General features: G+C 34.0%; 1 protein-coding gene across 1 annotated transcript; it reads left to right on the top strand.

Moving 5' to 3' along the window:
* On the top strand, window positions 1–7,778 carry LOC112685364 (the record flags this gene model as incomplete). The annotated part of the gene is given in 3 exon segments (XM_025557220.1): window positions 1–399; window positions 5,311–5,552; window positions 7,190–7,778. Coding segments are annotated over 3 exon segments (690 nt in total). The 3' UTR covers window positions 7,537–7,778.
* Between the last annotated feature and the right edge of the window lie 9,912 nt (window positions 7,779–17,690).

The following is a 17,690-nucleotide window of genomic DNA, read 5'->3' as shown; positions in this document are numbered from 1 at the left end:
GCGTCGGGACCGGAGCTCGCGCATGCGCACCACTAGCGCCGGCGACAGCAGCTGTTCAGACGACCGGGGCCGGGACTGAGCCAGCTCGATACCGCGAGCGCCGTCGATGGGGGCCCCACGCGCGTGAACCAGTGCGAGGACGACCTCCGCCGCGTTTCGTTACGTACCGGTGCGCGCGTCGTAGTGTGCGTGCACGCCGCGCGAGAAACGCTGCGAACCGTTTGTTCTACGGGCAGTTAAAACATTTTCGGCGATTGATTGGCGTCACCGACGGGGGTGTGAAGCGCGGCGAACGGCGATGGACGCGAAGAAACGATACATTTGGTCGGACCGGGAGACCGAACACTTCATCAGGCTCATCATCGACATGGGCATGACGAACATGTTGGACAGCAAGAGGTAAAATTTCGTCGTACGTCCGGATCGCGGCGGAAATGCGCGCCGCGACGACGACCGTACGACTCTACGATTTATCGGATATTGTTTGCGATTGTATTGCGATACTTACGCGTGTACACCGTCGATGCGGTGCGTATTGTTGCGTTCGCGGCGTGCGCAACCGCGGCGCGCACCGAAACGGGAATTCGAACGTAACGGCGGCCGCGGCGATGGTGGGGGGTGCGCAGGGTTGCGCGCGCACTGAAGAGTAGGGTTGTCCGGACGTGAGGGGACGGAGAGGAAAGAAACCGCCGCTGGCAGGTATATAGGGTAGCTGCTGCTGCTGCACACGACGTGCAATAAGCGTAATGAACGATAACGTAATAATAATAATAATAATAACAACTCGTTACCACGCACCCCGTACTGAAACGTATCGACGCACGGAACATGGCGACCGCTCGTCATCACGCGCAACGTATTTCAATATCTCTTCGGTGATCTCGAGTGGTGTACGTCGAATCCCTTTGGTCGTCAGCTCGTGCGAACCTCAAGAACGATATAATATTTGACGACTTACATTTTAAATATGACTCATCTAAACTCTAAGAATTTACGAACAGAATGTTTGGCTGAGGAGAATAATTCTTATTTCTGTATGAAAAATATATAAATATCAAAAACCTTATTTCTTTTGTTTATATTGACTGCTCGAACTATAGTACTTTCGCGAGACTTAATATTGATTTTTTTTTTTTATTTGGTCAGGCTTTTCGCTCTCCTTCTTTGAACCCACGTCTTACATCGAAATCACTACCCGTAAAAATTGAAATATTTTAAAATCTCCAGCATCACTTTTTTCGGTATACCACGCATACTATGTTAAAATATATATACTTTATGCGTAGATACACAGTCTGCTATGTCTGCTAGGTTCGATTTTAATGAACGATTTGGATGCATTTATAAAATATATATTATTTTAATGTTTGTGCATTAGGTTTATTACGTCGAACAATTAATTAATTATTCGTTGAAATTTAACTCGATCGGATTCTTCGAAATCAGTATTTTACTCGTGCGCACGTCTGTACAATATAAACGTACTCGAGCGATGATGACCTTATGACTGGAAATTTTTTTAATCAATAATATCAAATACAATTTTAGTTTCCTTCAGATGTATATTTACTTCAATAAAAATCGATCTCGAGGTTTTTACTCCCACCTCAGCTAACGTCTCGCAACAATAAGAAATCACTTTTCACAAGACACAACATGGGCTATCACATGTTTTCCACTAAGCAATATATTACACATTATTATTTAATGTTATCTCGTCCATCTAATATAGTAGCATTGCGTTAAAGTGCATCGTCAAATATACCGACGCATAGTGGTCGACTTTTTACTCTATAACTGTAACTTTTAATGTACTCGTACGATCTGTACAATGAATTATTATTATACACCCAGTTACATTTTGTACAATATTTAATCGCAAGAAAAAGATAACACGCGAAATAAATGTTTCTGCAACGCACGCCGCGCGTATTATTATTATCATCATCACTAATTTAAAACATTCACTAATATGCTACTCGAATGTTCGGTAGGTACCTACTTCTATTACACATGTGTACGTCTACAATAGGTAGCAGCAACATATCGTAATATAAGCACATGTAATGTGCTCTGCTCTATATAAACGTAATAAATATTCATGCACTCCTTTCGGTTTGTTGATATTCGCCAATTATCATACAAACATGTTGTCCTTTGTAGGTATAACAGCTTAATGAAAGCCGCATATTATGATATCATGGCGATACCCATTATAATCACCTGTAACTTCCACAGTACATGTATATTATTTTATACCAACGAAGCCTCGATTTGAGCTCCACGAACATAATATTATAATGATTTTTAAATACTCATGTAATGTACCAATTTCATTCGACTGGTAAATAATACCATGTAAATACAAACGGCCAGTGATCGTGGAAAAACAAGCAACACGAAAAACAATACCATTAATTAATGTTTGAATGTCAATCGATTATTACGTGTCCTTCATGAACACAAGATACCATTACAAACACACATCTTTGCACTATATTTCAGGGGTTTATTGATATAACATGTTGTTAGTACATCTCTATAAAAAACATAAAAAAATACCTGGTATAATGCTGCCCGTAATTTGTTCGGAATGTGACTAGATCACGCAGTAACATTAAATACATAGTCGATAATTTGTTTAAAAAAAAATATAATAATATAATAAGAGTAACGATTTTAATGATTCAATTATTTTGTATTGAAGCTATTTAAAAAAAAATTAACACCAATTACTGTTCAATAAAAATACGTTCATATAACCAATACGGAATTCAGATCAATATCGCAATATATTTTTTTGATTATACATTTTATAGGTAGGTTAGTATCTGATAGATCTAAATATATCTTTTACATTTATTATTTTTTCACATTTTTAAACCAGTAAAATTGTTGCTAAAGTAATTTATATCTTATACATTTTAGTTCTAATTTATATTTCAAACAATTATATTTAACAATTTATTGAAAAAATCAAGTATATAATAAATAATTCATTGCATGAGACACTATTATGTCGTTCGCAGGTTAACTAGATATCTATATAGTTAATTTTTCTATGGTATTCAACATGAAACGGCTAATCAATTTAAAAATACACAAATAAATACTAGTCAGAAATCATATTTAATTTCAAATAATTTTTAATAATAAATTAATTTTATATTTGAGTTAATAAATTAGAATCGATTTGGTAACATTTGAAAACTATAAAGAGAAACAATTTCTATCAACATAATTATTAATAATAATAATTTATTATGAACAAAGCATTTGATTGCGTAAAAAAAAAAAAAACATTTTAAAAACTGATGAATTATTTTTAATATTATATACTATAATATACTTTAGTCCTAATTAATCGATGGACGGCAAATGGTAAATAAAAAATGAAAAAAATGTTTACTATAGGAGGTCAAATAAAATGTTTTGTATCATTATTATAAATGTCCTCTACCAATACAAGTATTTTCTACTGTTTCAACCATACATGCGCTTTCCATTTCTCGCGAGTTCTGCATGCTTTGTAATTTTCGATTCAGGACCGGATATACAGTTATAATCCGTGCTCGTTCAAGCAAGACCGACACATTTTTTTCGTCCAACTAGTACTGAAGCCGGGCAAGACTACATTTTTCTACAAACCGGATGAATCTTTTCAAACTTAGTATACTACCATGTACTAATTTCTATTTTGAAACAAGTTTGCAAGCAAATGTCGTAACCCGTCTTCATGTTGGTAATCTTGTAAAACAATAGTCCAACAAATAATAAAGTATAATTTATTCTTTTTTAAGTATAAATAAATTAACACCAGTATAAATGATGTAATCAATTATCTTGAATATTGATAAAAATAATTCGAACAAAAATTATGAATTTCAAATATGACATAAATAAATATAAAATATGAATTCGTGATGATAATGCATATCATTTTATCACTTTTAACTAACGTGTAAAAACAATAAAAAATAATCAATGAATAAAGATTAACTTTTAATTTTCTAATTGACTTTATACAAAGTGAAAGTGTAAAAATTATTGCCAAGGGAGAACAGTGTATGAGCAAAAAACTGTTGAAAACCTTTTATGTTCTAAAAGTTGTTTGTAAATTGTACTTAAAAAATGAATTTACCACTAGTAAATGAATTAAAACAAGGAAATCTGGTTTCTATAAATATATAGGTATATATTGTCAATATTTATACCTAACCGATTCTTTATTCAAATGTTGTTAATCCAGTATAAATTCGATTATATACACATACACAAATTAAATAACTCAGGTACATCATTGGCACTATATATAATTTGGCCACTCTGTTCTCCTATATTTATCAAAAGTGTTAGATGAAATGTTTAGTTTTTTTAGATTTTCTTATTAATCAAAGAGATCATTTAATGTTATTTTTATTATGAGTATAATCTATAATCAATTATAGTCGTTAAAATCATTAATATTGAGCTGCTTATTAAAAAATATATTTCATTATTATTTCGATAGAAATTATATTTTCATGGATAGTCAAAATTGTCTTACGTAGGTATTACAATTCATATAAATAAACTCAAATCCTTCTGAATACAATAGCATAACCAAAAGCTATTACAGTCGAAAATATTCTTCAATTTCTAATCTTGAAGATAATGTATAAACACATCATAATATTAGTAATTATATAGGTAAGCCAAGTATAACACTATCTACTAAAAGAAATAAAATAATGACGAGCTAGAGCTTGTTTAAAAACCAACAGAAAGAATATGAGCATAGAATTATTTTGAATATGCTTCCAAAAGTTTAGCTACAAACAAGTATACATATATAGTAACATATACTTTTCTTCTTCATTTAATTCTATACGGTTTCATTTGGCAACTATAGTTTTGAAATGAAAAATTTACACATTTTATTATAAGTGTTATTATTTATCATTTAGTTCTAGTACCTAATGTAGATATAACAATATAATACAGTTAATAAGTCTTTTGACTTCATTATTACAATTATTTCTGTATATAGCTATACAAAAAACTACATTTATACAATTGACGATAAATTATTATTTAAAAATTTACTCAATATATCTGTCATATATATCAATTTTGAAATATAGCATATTCTCCACAATTTTATAAAATTTATTTGTAAAGTTTCTCTATAATGCGAACATTACATCTTCAAAATTACATCATTGACCTTAAGTGTAGACCGTTAACTTGCATATTACTTGATTTGATTTTAAAGATATCTCTGATTTCTAATTACGACTTTAATTTTTTTTTTTTTTTTTTTTGATTTAGGAAAAGGAATTCTGATCTTTATTCCAGTTTAGTTGAACCAATGGCAGCTGCAGGTTTTAATAGAGATGCAACTCAACTAAGGACTAAATGGAAACACCTGAAACAAGATTACAAAGTAGAGTTGGTGAGAATCGAAAAAAATGGCGCTGCTAGTTCAAGAATGTCATACTTTCATTTACTTCACGAAGTGTTGAGCTGCAAACCAAGCGATGCTATGACGTACCTTTGTGAAGTTGTTTCCAGTAAGTTCCGCTCTAATAAGAAGAGCCATTGCCAGGGAGGGGGGTAGTCAACGGGAACATTTTGCCCCAGGCCCCTGTCTAGGAAAATTTAAAAGGACCTTCTAAAAGTTCAGATTGATTAGAAATACTCAGCGTTAGCCATTAGAGACTATTGATATTAATTTATTATTTTTAAACTATTTTTCTTTATGAAATATTAATACATTTTATTAAATACTAAATTATCTTAAATTTATATTAAAGCCAGGGGCGTCATTTGGGGGGTGGTCAAACTATGGTAAACGCCACATTCTAAGAAATTTTTAAAAGTCAGCAATTCTTTGTAGGATGATCAAATGCTAAAATCGAAAAATAGTAAATTTTTATTTACAATTTTGTACTCAGAAATCAGATATTATTCTCTTTTAAATACACGTCCACGGTTTATTAAAAATTGGGAAACACTGAATCCTCCCGTTTTTATGACAATCGTTATTACGCGAACCTTATAAACTTTGTTTTTGGTATATTATATATTTCTATATATGTGACCTTTATAAAACAATTTTTGTGATATCGATACCATAAAAATTGAACTCATAATCTATAAAAAAAAAAAAACGTTAAAACCGTTCCTATTCACCCCAGATTACGGTACATTGTATTTGAGATATAATTTTATGTTTTTTATAAATAAGTTCTGTAAAGTACCTACTTATTGAATTAGATTTATATTATTATTCCATTAAACCTATTGATAGGAAACTTATAGCCTATAGGATAAGTAAATTAATTAATGTTTTACTATCTTTAATGTTATTATTTAATTGGCTAAATTGAAACGTTTCATGTTCTTTGTTTATCATCATGAAATCATTATTCATTACTAATCCTTACATATTTTGTTCCAAAAAATATTTTATTGATAGTCTATTGTCCATAAATATTAAAATATATAGGTAACCATAATTTTTTAAATATTATGCAGTCGGCAAATTTAATCAGTTGCTCCACCTTTTCCAAAGTTGAAATTACGCCCCTGATTAAAGAATTATTTTATAAGATACATTTTCAGTTATTCAAATTTCTAAATAGTTGTAACTGTAATTTATTATAATTATTGCTAGAGTGTGTAGAATAACATAACTTTATCCAAATTTACATATAAATTCGCTATCATAATTATCGATGCGGCAACTCACAAGTTCTTATTTTCTATAGCTGTTTATAAATGAACTAAAAATAAATTACATTTTAATTAAATGTGGTAACTGATCATACATTATTGAGAAGTTATTAAAAATGTAATTCGTTTTATCGATGCATTTAAATCACCTTGATTGGTTGAGGATTGGAAAACTATATTTACTAATATTTTGCATACTTGATATGTATTTTTGATCATACTCGTACATTTTGTGATAGTTGAAGGGAGCGGCGCCGAAATTAATTGGCCCCAGGCCCTACAATTCCTTAAGATGGCTCTGCTAATAAGAATCGTATTAAGAATAAAAGTATAATCGAATTTTGATTTTTTTTTTTTTTTCTATTATTCCTACTACTACTACTACTACTACTACTGCTAGTTAGTAGAATGCGTTTAAAATATTATAATAAGCAAACGCCTAACCCAGGATTTGTCATTTTGTTCGTTGTAGACTCTCCTCCTCGACTGGACGCCGTAGACATAATTAAGACTGAATATACCGAAGATATGAGAATGGAAACCGACTTCTACAGAGTGAACGAACCACAAGTGGACATCATCCAAACGTGTGACGTTCAAACGCAGACCGATACCACTCCGGAGCGACAAGTGTTACAAAAGTTACACTCGTTGGAAAACAGTATGCGATCGCTGAGAGAAGAATGCAAGAGAGATCGCGAGAAGCAAAACGTGTTGATGGAGAAGAACATAAGACGGATGTTCGAAAACCAAAAGTTATTGATGGACGAGTTCTTCGCGAAAACTAAATGCCTGTTGGAGGCCGAAATCAAAGACTGAAGTCCGTATATGCGTTTCGACGTTGCAGCCGTTTCCGATATTACTGTCGCGAAACTGTATCTCGCGCAACAAATTTTATCGATGTGTGATATGTTTTCATAGACCCGTAATTCCACGTAAATGTTTAGAACTGTAAATATGCGTTATTCTACCAAATACTATTATGTAATCCTTGTACTGTACACACATTGACGACGAATACAAAATAAAAAAAAAAAAAACATTATGATTTTGTACCAAATCGTAGTAGTCAATGTTATTAATGCTATGCTATCGTGTGAGACGGCGTTGCGGTGAAAACATTGTTTTCAGCGACCGGCCGAACCGAACGGTAAGTGCTTGACCCCGAGACACGCCGTCGGATTCCGTTGGTCCGAGATCGCCGCGCGACCAAGGACGGGCAGCGATGTCTCGAGTCGTTCGATATTTTAACGAGTTAAACGGGCGACCAAGGCCCAAAAGAAATTAATGTATCTTATACGTTTGCAAATGATTCGGTGGTATGTTGTGTGCCAACCACTACGTTTACTGTTTACGCGCTGTACGTATATCACACCGCAGTGCACCGGACCACCAAAACAGCGGTCGATACATCGCGGTACCGATATCGGGTGTGCGACGTGTCGAAACGTCGGCACGTCGACGGTCGAAACGGTCCGTTGTCGTCCCGACGCGCGAACGGACCGCAGTGTCGAGGCGCGATCGCACGCGGTCCCGCGGCACGTGAGGTCCACGTTCGCCTCTGCGTGCCACGCGGCCGCCCGGATGACGTGTGCGGTTCGATGTCGGCGAAAACGTATCCGTAACGTCGTGCGCGAATAGCATCTACGCGCTAGCAACATCCACGTACGAACGCGCGGGCCGCGTTTTCGTGCGATTGCCGGGTGCGCGCGCATGCGAGTGCGCGTAAACGTAGGTACGAGTGCAAATCGACGTGTACCTCTACGCGTGCACCGCCGAGGAGGCGTACACGGGTCGGCCGACAGCTGCGCTTGTCTGTCCGCGCCATTCGATTTCCCCAACACGTCACGCCGATACGCACCGTGCGCTGTTGAACGACACGAGTGCGGCGCAATGCATACGTGCGCATAAAATAACGTGAGTGTAGCTCGCCCGGTTCGCAGGGACCACGGGCTCATTGTTTGTGGTAGTCCGCGCGTTCCGATCGACTCCGGGATAACACACGCCAGGGGTCGGCAACTGGCGTACCGCGGTCCGGATCTCTGGGCCCCGTCGACTTTTTACTCTCGTACTTCTAATACTAACAACCAAATAATTTGTTTTCATACTGCTGTTCTTGAAACATAAATATTCGAAAAAGGTTCTTTTCGCTGGACCTCATAGATTTATTATTTTAAGCTTTAGGACTCCAACGTAAATTACTTGCCGACCCCTGGTTTATACCTACACTATAATGGTAATACGTGTACGGCGCGTACGTGCCGATCTCGACGGGGTGGCGGCCTTCGTCCGTTGACGTGGAAGCGGGTGGGTCGAGAACCCGGTGGTGGGTGGGTGGGGGGGGGGGGGCGAATTTCAAACGCTACCGGTGAAACTGCTGCCGCGCGCCATCGCGCTCTTGAAAACCACGTTACGTTCGCCCGGCTGTATTGTGCGCGGTGCAAGGGCGTTCCGGCGAGATGCGGGAACGTCCGGACCGGCTCTCGCAGGAGTAGAAACTTTCAGCGACGTCGTTTTTATTTTTATCGATCGCAGATCCTACGTATCCGTTTGTGCGTGCACATTCCTGAAACGAAAACGTGCCCGGTTCCAACATTAACAAGTTGCCAACTGAACCGGGATCGTCGCAAAACAGTTCAATAATGGAAACCGGCAGATCTTAACTCTCACAAAATACTGTTATAATAAAATACTTAGAAAAATATTTATTAGGTTTATCTGAAATATAGTACATTCCAATTACCGTATATGGATTTTTTAACACCTCTCCGATTCTAGCCGATGTGCCGCCCCAAGGTGCAGTGTTATCTCTCACACTTGACAACATGTACATCGTACATCGACCCATACATCCTGATACATGAGAATAAGCAGACGACAAAGTTATTTATTTCGCACACGAACGGACTCTTTGACGGTTTCGTCATCATTGTAAAACCGCCCCAACCTCATATCACCTTGGTACTCCTTATAACGTGTAAGAATAAACTTAAGAAACATAAAGAAATAATAAACTTAAGAAAGAGACTTAAGCGAATATAGCCCAGAGATTTATTAATTGATAAATAACCTGGTTATCATTGTACATAAATATTTAATTCCATTATAAAAATATAAAAACAACATTTAAAAATACTCCTGCCAAGGTTCTCTCACTGAAAGGCCTCTCTCGCATTTTTAGTTTTCACACAATATAATATTATTATATTGGTAAGAACTATTTGTAAATGCTTTTAATTTATCACTAAAACTATTGTTTATTCGTATATCATACTCACTTATGCTTATCGTACAGTATGTGTATGGATTATAATATTTTCTTAGTTAATAATAAAAATAAAAATTATATCACATTCTACTTAATAATTTTTAATTTAATTTGTTATAAAAATGTAATTATTTTATAAATATGCATAATATTATTTTACCATACGTTTTACATATTAATACACTTTTAGCAGTTAAGAAAATTTTTTTACTATTTTCATTTGAGTATTTTCAAATCCAAGATAACTTTCCAAATATTTTTTTCTTTGAACCACTATGCTTCAGTTTTTTTTTAATTATTTTTTACTTAAAAATTACCACGATTGGTTTTTCAATAGCTTCATCTCCTGTAACATTTTCAAGATGTTGGAAGTGTTGGAAAAAATCAAACACTCGAGCAGCCTTCGATCTCAGGAATTTATATGAATAAATAGACCTGGGGTGGATCCAAAGGGGGCGAATGGGGCGATCGCCCTCCCTCCGCAGGCTTAAGTTTTTGAAACTATTTTTTTTATACCAAACTTACGCTGGTACTATGTTATCACTTATATTTATTATTTGGTGATATACTGATATCACAGTTATATACTACTACACGGTTTAAGATATACAGGATAGCTATCGTATATCTTAATTGCATTGATAGCTATCGGTCAGAATGCGTTATGGGTTTAGTACACATTTTCGCCACATCTGTAAAGCGCAAGTAGTTTGTAGAGCTATCTTATTACAGTAGTTATATTAAAAATTCAAATAATTTACCAAAAGCTAAGCTTATTAATTTAAAATCAAAATGAGTATTAACTCATCCAAATTTATATTTATTTCAATTTCTAGTAGAAGAGTGCTTTGCAGAACACTAAAAAAAGAAAATGTATTTACTTAATGAAATACTTCTTTTACATTTCCATGCTTCGAACAAATAATATAATCATATCTATTCTGATACATTTGTGATTCGAATACGCCACTTTGCAGTTTAAGATTATCGCCAAGAAATATAAAAGAGTAGACAAAAGAAAAAAATAGCCTAACTAATCTCAACTTAAATAATACAGATTTTTGCTTATTTTTTTATTAATATATTGTTTCTTGTGTTGTTTAACCGCATTACTTAAATATATTATTAATTTATTTAGATATTTAATTTTAATTCGCACAGAAAATTCCCCTGATGTTTAAATACTGAAAATCACTTATTTTATTAATATTGAAAATAAACTCATTTTGTCAAATTTTGAGATACGCACTATTGCATTCTAAAAGACGATATCAAAATTAATATTTTTAATTTTATCTATATCATGTGTGTCCGTTGAAAATCGCCTCCTTCCTTTATCGTGGTCTGGATCCGCCCCTGAAATAGACAATATCTTATAAACATTAGTTTTAAGACAAGATATTTTTAAAATTTGGACTCTCAATAGCATCTAATGTAGATTCTGCTAGCAACAATAAAATTAAGTATTTACATTGTTTTTATTTTATTTCTACGAGAGAATAATACTATTTCTCAATATTCCTAGAAGACAACTGATTCCACTCGAAATACACATTTTGCGATATTTATCAAAAAAACCATGACGAAGTGGTTTAATGCAGGCTAGTATGTTCAAGACGATCGAACAATTGCGCTAATTATGCATACATTTTTTTACGTATCTGAGTTTAACATCCCTGTAATATCTCCGTGGTAGCTCTATCATTTGGAAAGCTGTCTGACGTCCGTAGTTTTTTTTGTCTGGTTGTCTTATCAGTCAGTACTCGAGTTCTGCTGTTTTCGTTACCGATCACAATTACTTGACGGATTGTATGAGATCCATCAATATACTCATATAATTTTATTTTTATCGTGACAAAAGTTAGGGTCTTACGTGACGTCGGGCCAAAGCACCATTATAGTAATAATATATTGTTTTCCTTATCGCTAAAATATATTTAATTCGCTTCGCAAACACGTCGATCAAGTGAAAAACTTTCGGTCCTCGTCGTCGACAACCATCATTATTTATATAATTATAAATTTTATAATCGTTATTGTATCGAAATCGATTACGGTTAATTGTTCACGATTAAAACAGGGTTTTCTATTGAACTCAGCTGAACTAAGAGAAGCAGCTATAAACTTTTTTCGGTGCAATAACAATGATCTATAGTGTTGATGAAACGTTTATTCTGTTTTTTTTTTTTTTTTTTGATTTTTTTTTCTGCGTTCAAACTATACTGCCCGTTAAAATCAACGTCTTTGTGATTTACAAAATTTCACTTTTAGCGGGCTCTGGAACAATATAAAATATGTTATGTTTGTTGAAGACAAACACATTTTTTCATATTACTGTTAACTGTACGCATGGTGTACAATTATTTATTAATCCGACAAAGTCGCTTATCGTCGCGCTGCACTCGTTTCACGTAACCAGATCGATCGTGACAACTACCTCCATCGCCCCACAAACGAAGTAGTATAAGAATTAAGTATTGTATAGAATAATATATACTAAACTTGTGTATAATGTATTAAATGTCTAGTCGAAAAATTCGATTTTACTTTTTACTACAAATGACCACCAAACATAATACGGAGTACATCATTGATAAACTACATGCGATGTACATACGACTAACGAGTTGGTCATACGTGTTCAAAGTTAAATTTTTAATACTTAACTCGGAAATCGTGTTCTATAATTGTCGGTACAACCGTTTTTCAGTTATACGAAAATTATAAATGATGACTATATATTTTACGTTATTATAATAACTGCAATTATTACAAACAATCAAATATTATGTTTCCGAAGATGTAAATTTTAATACTTACATGAATTTAAAATAAATAGTTTTCAGATTAAAATAACCCTCACAGAATGGTATTCAAGTTTTTTGTATACGGGATCAAATAATATTAATATCCATGGTTCTCTTTTTGTCCAACAATACATTTGAATGTGTTTTTTATTTTTATTATTATTTTTTATAAATTGTATTCACATTGATGAGATCACTACAACAAAAAAAAAATAATATTATATGTGTACTATAAATATATATTATATATATATATTATACTATAAACAAGCTATCAACATGTCACAAAATTATTTCGATAGAATACACACTTTGGTATTTATATAGAACAATGATTCTCTACCTAGGGACTACGCTCTCCCTAGGGAGGCGTGCATATTTTTAAAAACTGTAAAATATTGAAAACTTTATTTTCGATTATTTATATTTTATCGAATAATATTGAATAATTAGATACGTCAACTTCTATTTGTCCACACAATCATTTATTTATATGTACCATCACAGTCAAGGTCAAACATTAAAAAATTAATTAAAGCTAAACAGTGATCCTCTCATTAATTTATATTTATTAATACTAAGTTAAAATTTTAATATTTAAAAAAGTTAATGTAATTTTATAAAATATGTTTTTATAAATATTTGAAAATTCAATTTTAATTTTCACCCTACAAATGCACTGCTTAAAATTTAATGAAATGTTGATTATTTAACGATTATTACAATCATTATACTCTAATTTTGTAGTGGTTAGGGGATCGTGACCTTATGCAATAGTATGAACATGGGGGACGCGACGCATTCAAAAAAGGTTGGGAATCCATTATCTGGGGTATTTTTTTAAGTATGTTCTAATACCTCGTTAACCAAACTTAAATGTGATCGTACATCACGTGTGGCTATAGATAGTTGAAATAATATGAATACACTACATGGTTTTAATTTATGTAATTTTGTGTATCGGAGCACTAAAACTCAACTGCGGTAATATCACGTAGTAATTTTAACGTTTTATATTGTTCATGATTTCTTTAGGACGGCAAATTTGGCGAAACACACCACGGCGAAGAATAATGGAGGAAAAGAAAGAGAAAGAGAAAAAGTTCCAAACATTCCGTGCGGTGTACACGCCGGTCGTTTAATTCTCGAAACATTTGGTCGGTGGAATCGGGAAGAATTAGAAAGGTCCGAATTTGTTGTTCGCGGAGGGGAAATATCAGCGGAGACAAATTGACGATCGTTTCCGAACCGGTGGACAGCGACGGTCTGCCCCCTCGCACATCACAGCAACCGTAGCGGTACTACGAACACGTGTACCGTTAATAACCGGAGGGTTGGCGAGCGGCTGCGTTGTTTTTTTCCCTCGGTATCAATTTTTTTACTCTCGTTTCGCTTCTTTTTTCTTTTTTTTTTTTAGGTTTTTACAAACGTCCGCGCGCACGTCAACGCTCATCCGTTATCACTGCCCGTTATGTTTATACGTACGGCGCGTGGGGACCGTCGGCGGAGGTCATTTATCAGTTCACGTTTCATCGGCCCGGGGACTCGGGGCGACGCATCCATCACACGACGGCCGGTCCGCCGATGTATATACGTATACGTTTACGATATTATAACGCGTATTACGTATTGCATTCTGTTCGTACATTTACAAATATATATACATATACGTGTACACAGCTATTGTGTACAACGATGTTTATGTATACGGTCGCACTACATTGCTCCACTCCGGGCCATTGATTCGATTTGTCCGGCGAATTTGTACACGTCTCGCCGCGGCAGCGGCGTCGTCGCGGGCCCGGCGCATTATCATAAAGTTAATGATGACAAAGCGCAACAGCAACGGATCGTCCGTAGACTAGTGGCGGCCGACAACGCCGACCCGCTCGCCTCGTCGTCCGTCCGGTCGTCGTCCACGTGTGCGAACATATTTATCATATTTTTTTATCGTATATTTTCCCCGTCCCCCGTACCCGCGAGCCCGCGGACACGAATACGCGGACGAAATGCCGTATACTGTTGTGGTCCTACGTTTTTTTTTTACTCGCGAAACCCTTAAAATGTCAAATGTTCGATGAACGCCGACTAACCGCACACAAAAATAGCGCGGTATTAGCGTGAATATCAAGCCGTATTTTCGTGGTAACCGATTTTTTTTTTCTACTGCGCGCGCACACGTAGCCGCGATGGTTCGAAGATCGTAAGTCGAAACACTTGAAACGTGATCGACTACGAATTTTTACGTAGTGTATACGATTTCGTAATCCGACAAGATTTAATAAAGATACTTCGATCGGACAGTGTAGCAGGGACGTGTTTAGACTTAATTCTAACGGGGAGGGGGGCCGACTCAAATTTTTTCTTTAAATTCAGGCTCAACATTTACAAATAAAATTTTTTTGTAGTATTTATATCAGATGAATCCTTAATATTTGCGGTTTTTTTTTTAATCTAATGTCGGATCCACTTAGAATGGTATTTTGTGTAGTTCTTTTTTAACACCTATCTTTGTTTTGAAAGTTTCGCTTGTGTTTTATCTAATTTTTCACTAAGTATGGACTGGGTCTTCAATCAAAATTATTTATGATATTTATCGTTATGGGACATATAAACGTTAATAGCAATTGAGCGTTTAACGCTATAAATAGTTTAAACGTTATACAAATATAAACGTTTACCGTTATTGACAATTAAAACGTTATGAAAAATTTAGCGTTTTGCGTTATTTAAATTAGTGTAAAATTTGAAACGTTTTCAAATGTAGTAATACTATAAAATAAATCCTAATTTTTGTTTCTTAATAAAATACCCATTACTTATATAAAAATTGTCTGGGTCTAAAAATTTTCAGGGGGGGGGGAAGATTGCCACCATCCCCTCTCAAATACGCCACTGTAGTGTAGTACCTATTATACAATCTTAATAACAGGGCCGTAGCCATTAGGTAGACCTGGCATAGCACCTGAGTCTACATAGATTTGATAAAAAAAAATATTTATATTTGAAATAATATATTCACGACTAATTATATATGTATTTCAACACTATTACGCTAAAGCCACACAGAGAGTTACGCAAGATAATTTGCTATACGAAAGGAAAATAATTTTCTATATTACAACGTAAATGTCAAATAGACCTTATGGACTATAGCACATGTCGATTTATAGAAATAATATTGAAAAATAATCAATACAAACGTTGTTTAAACAATTCTGGTGATTAAGTTACTGGAAATTTAATTTCATTATTATCTATTGATTAACGTTTAATATACTTAGAATCTACAACCTACCTATAATTATATTTTAAGAACCATCTACTTATTTTTTGATTTGCTTTGTTTGAAGTTATTAACTATTGATAAAAATAATCATTGACAATTTAGAAAATATGGAAATCTGATACAGAAATTGGTAAAAGTCCCTATTGCCGTCGGTGAGTAGAAGACTTATAGACTTATATGAGTTTATCTCAAAAAAATTTCTAACTACGCCCCTATTTAATTAGGATATGATATCAGCAAATCGATAGCTGTAATAAGTGTATTGCTAAAATTTGCATCCTGAACATAAATCGAAAATTCGTTTAAGATAATCGGCTGTTAAGTATTTAAAAATCTGTATTCGTAAATTTCTCATATGTTTCTGGCATATTTGTGCGGTAATAGATGAAATGGGTGAATGCCCTTTTACACCACAGATTACAAAATAAATGATCAATCGATTATTTCCTTTTTAATTTATTTCTTTATAATCTATATGGGCTTACATTAGAATTATCAACACCTATTACTTTTTATCATGTTCATGCACTATAATGATGCGGTCCTAATAATCGTATACACGTACATTTTATGTAAACGTAACAATTTAATTTATATTAATATCTGAATTTAATTTAGATGTGTCTGCGGAATCGTTAGATCATTCTCACCAGCGTCGGGTTACCTTATAGGCAGAGTAAACAGTTGATTGAAACGACAATATTTTGAGGGCAGCAAATTGGTACTACACTTGTATGCGGACTACAAATTCCTATGGTCTACAATCAAATACGCAGACCGTATATTAGAGCAGAAACATGACGGTAGTTCGAATATAAGAATAGCTCCGGAAAATTGTCTGGATTTAAAAGAAATTGCATACATATATTTCTATATTATACTCGTATTATATCAATTAGTAAAAAGCAAAAGAGGCTAAACAACAATTAGTAGTGTATACTACAAGACAACCGACAGTCAGAGCTTTCGATCATACAAACGATATTGTACTTATGAGCATTCAGTTCTGAGTGAGCAAAAATGTACAATAAATTCAATTTTTTTTTATCAACATAGACAACAAGTCAATTGGTAACGATGATATCAAAGAACCAAGAAACTATACAAATTGAAATTGAAATCGATAAAAAAATATTTGCACAAAAATACATACATTTTAAGACTTTAAGGTTAATTCAATAAAACTGAAAAAACTACTAAATAAAAGTCTTTTTTTTTTACCTTTTTTCGAAACCAGATTTTAGTAAAACTATTTCTGAATATGAGCTTCGTTTTAAGAAGTTAATCACGTATGATGTTTACTAATTGTTTGGCAGGACGATCGTTTTCGTGTCCCAAAAAAACTAAAATAAATTTAAGATTTACTATTAGCGAAAATACATTAAATTATTTGGCTCTTCTGTGCCAGGATCTGTGCCTTAATAGGAATTAATGTCAACAATTGACTCTTAAGACATAATTGACACATTTGCAACCTCAAAAATCAAACAAAAATAATACCATCATTGCAATTGTATTATTATATTGTATTCAATTTAAAATAATAATTTAATTAACAATACATCTTTATGTATTTTGATATTTAAAACAAAGAAACTTTTGAAAATAA

This window comes from Sipha flava, unplaced genomic scaffold (genome assembly GCF_003268045.1).
Source record: "Sipha flava isolate LNK unplaced genomic scaffold, YSA_version1 274_pilon_pilon, whole genome shotgun sequence".
Lineage (NCBI taxonomy): Eukaryota > Metazoa > Arthropoda > Insecta > Hemiptera > Aphididae > Sipha > Sipha flava.
The sequence above is the reverse complement of the archived record's forward strand: the minus strand, read 5'-3'. Positions and strand labels throughout refer to the sequence as shown.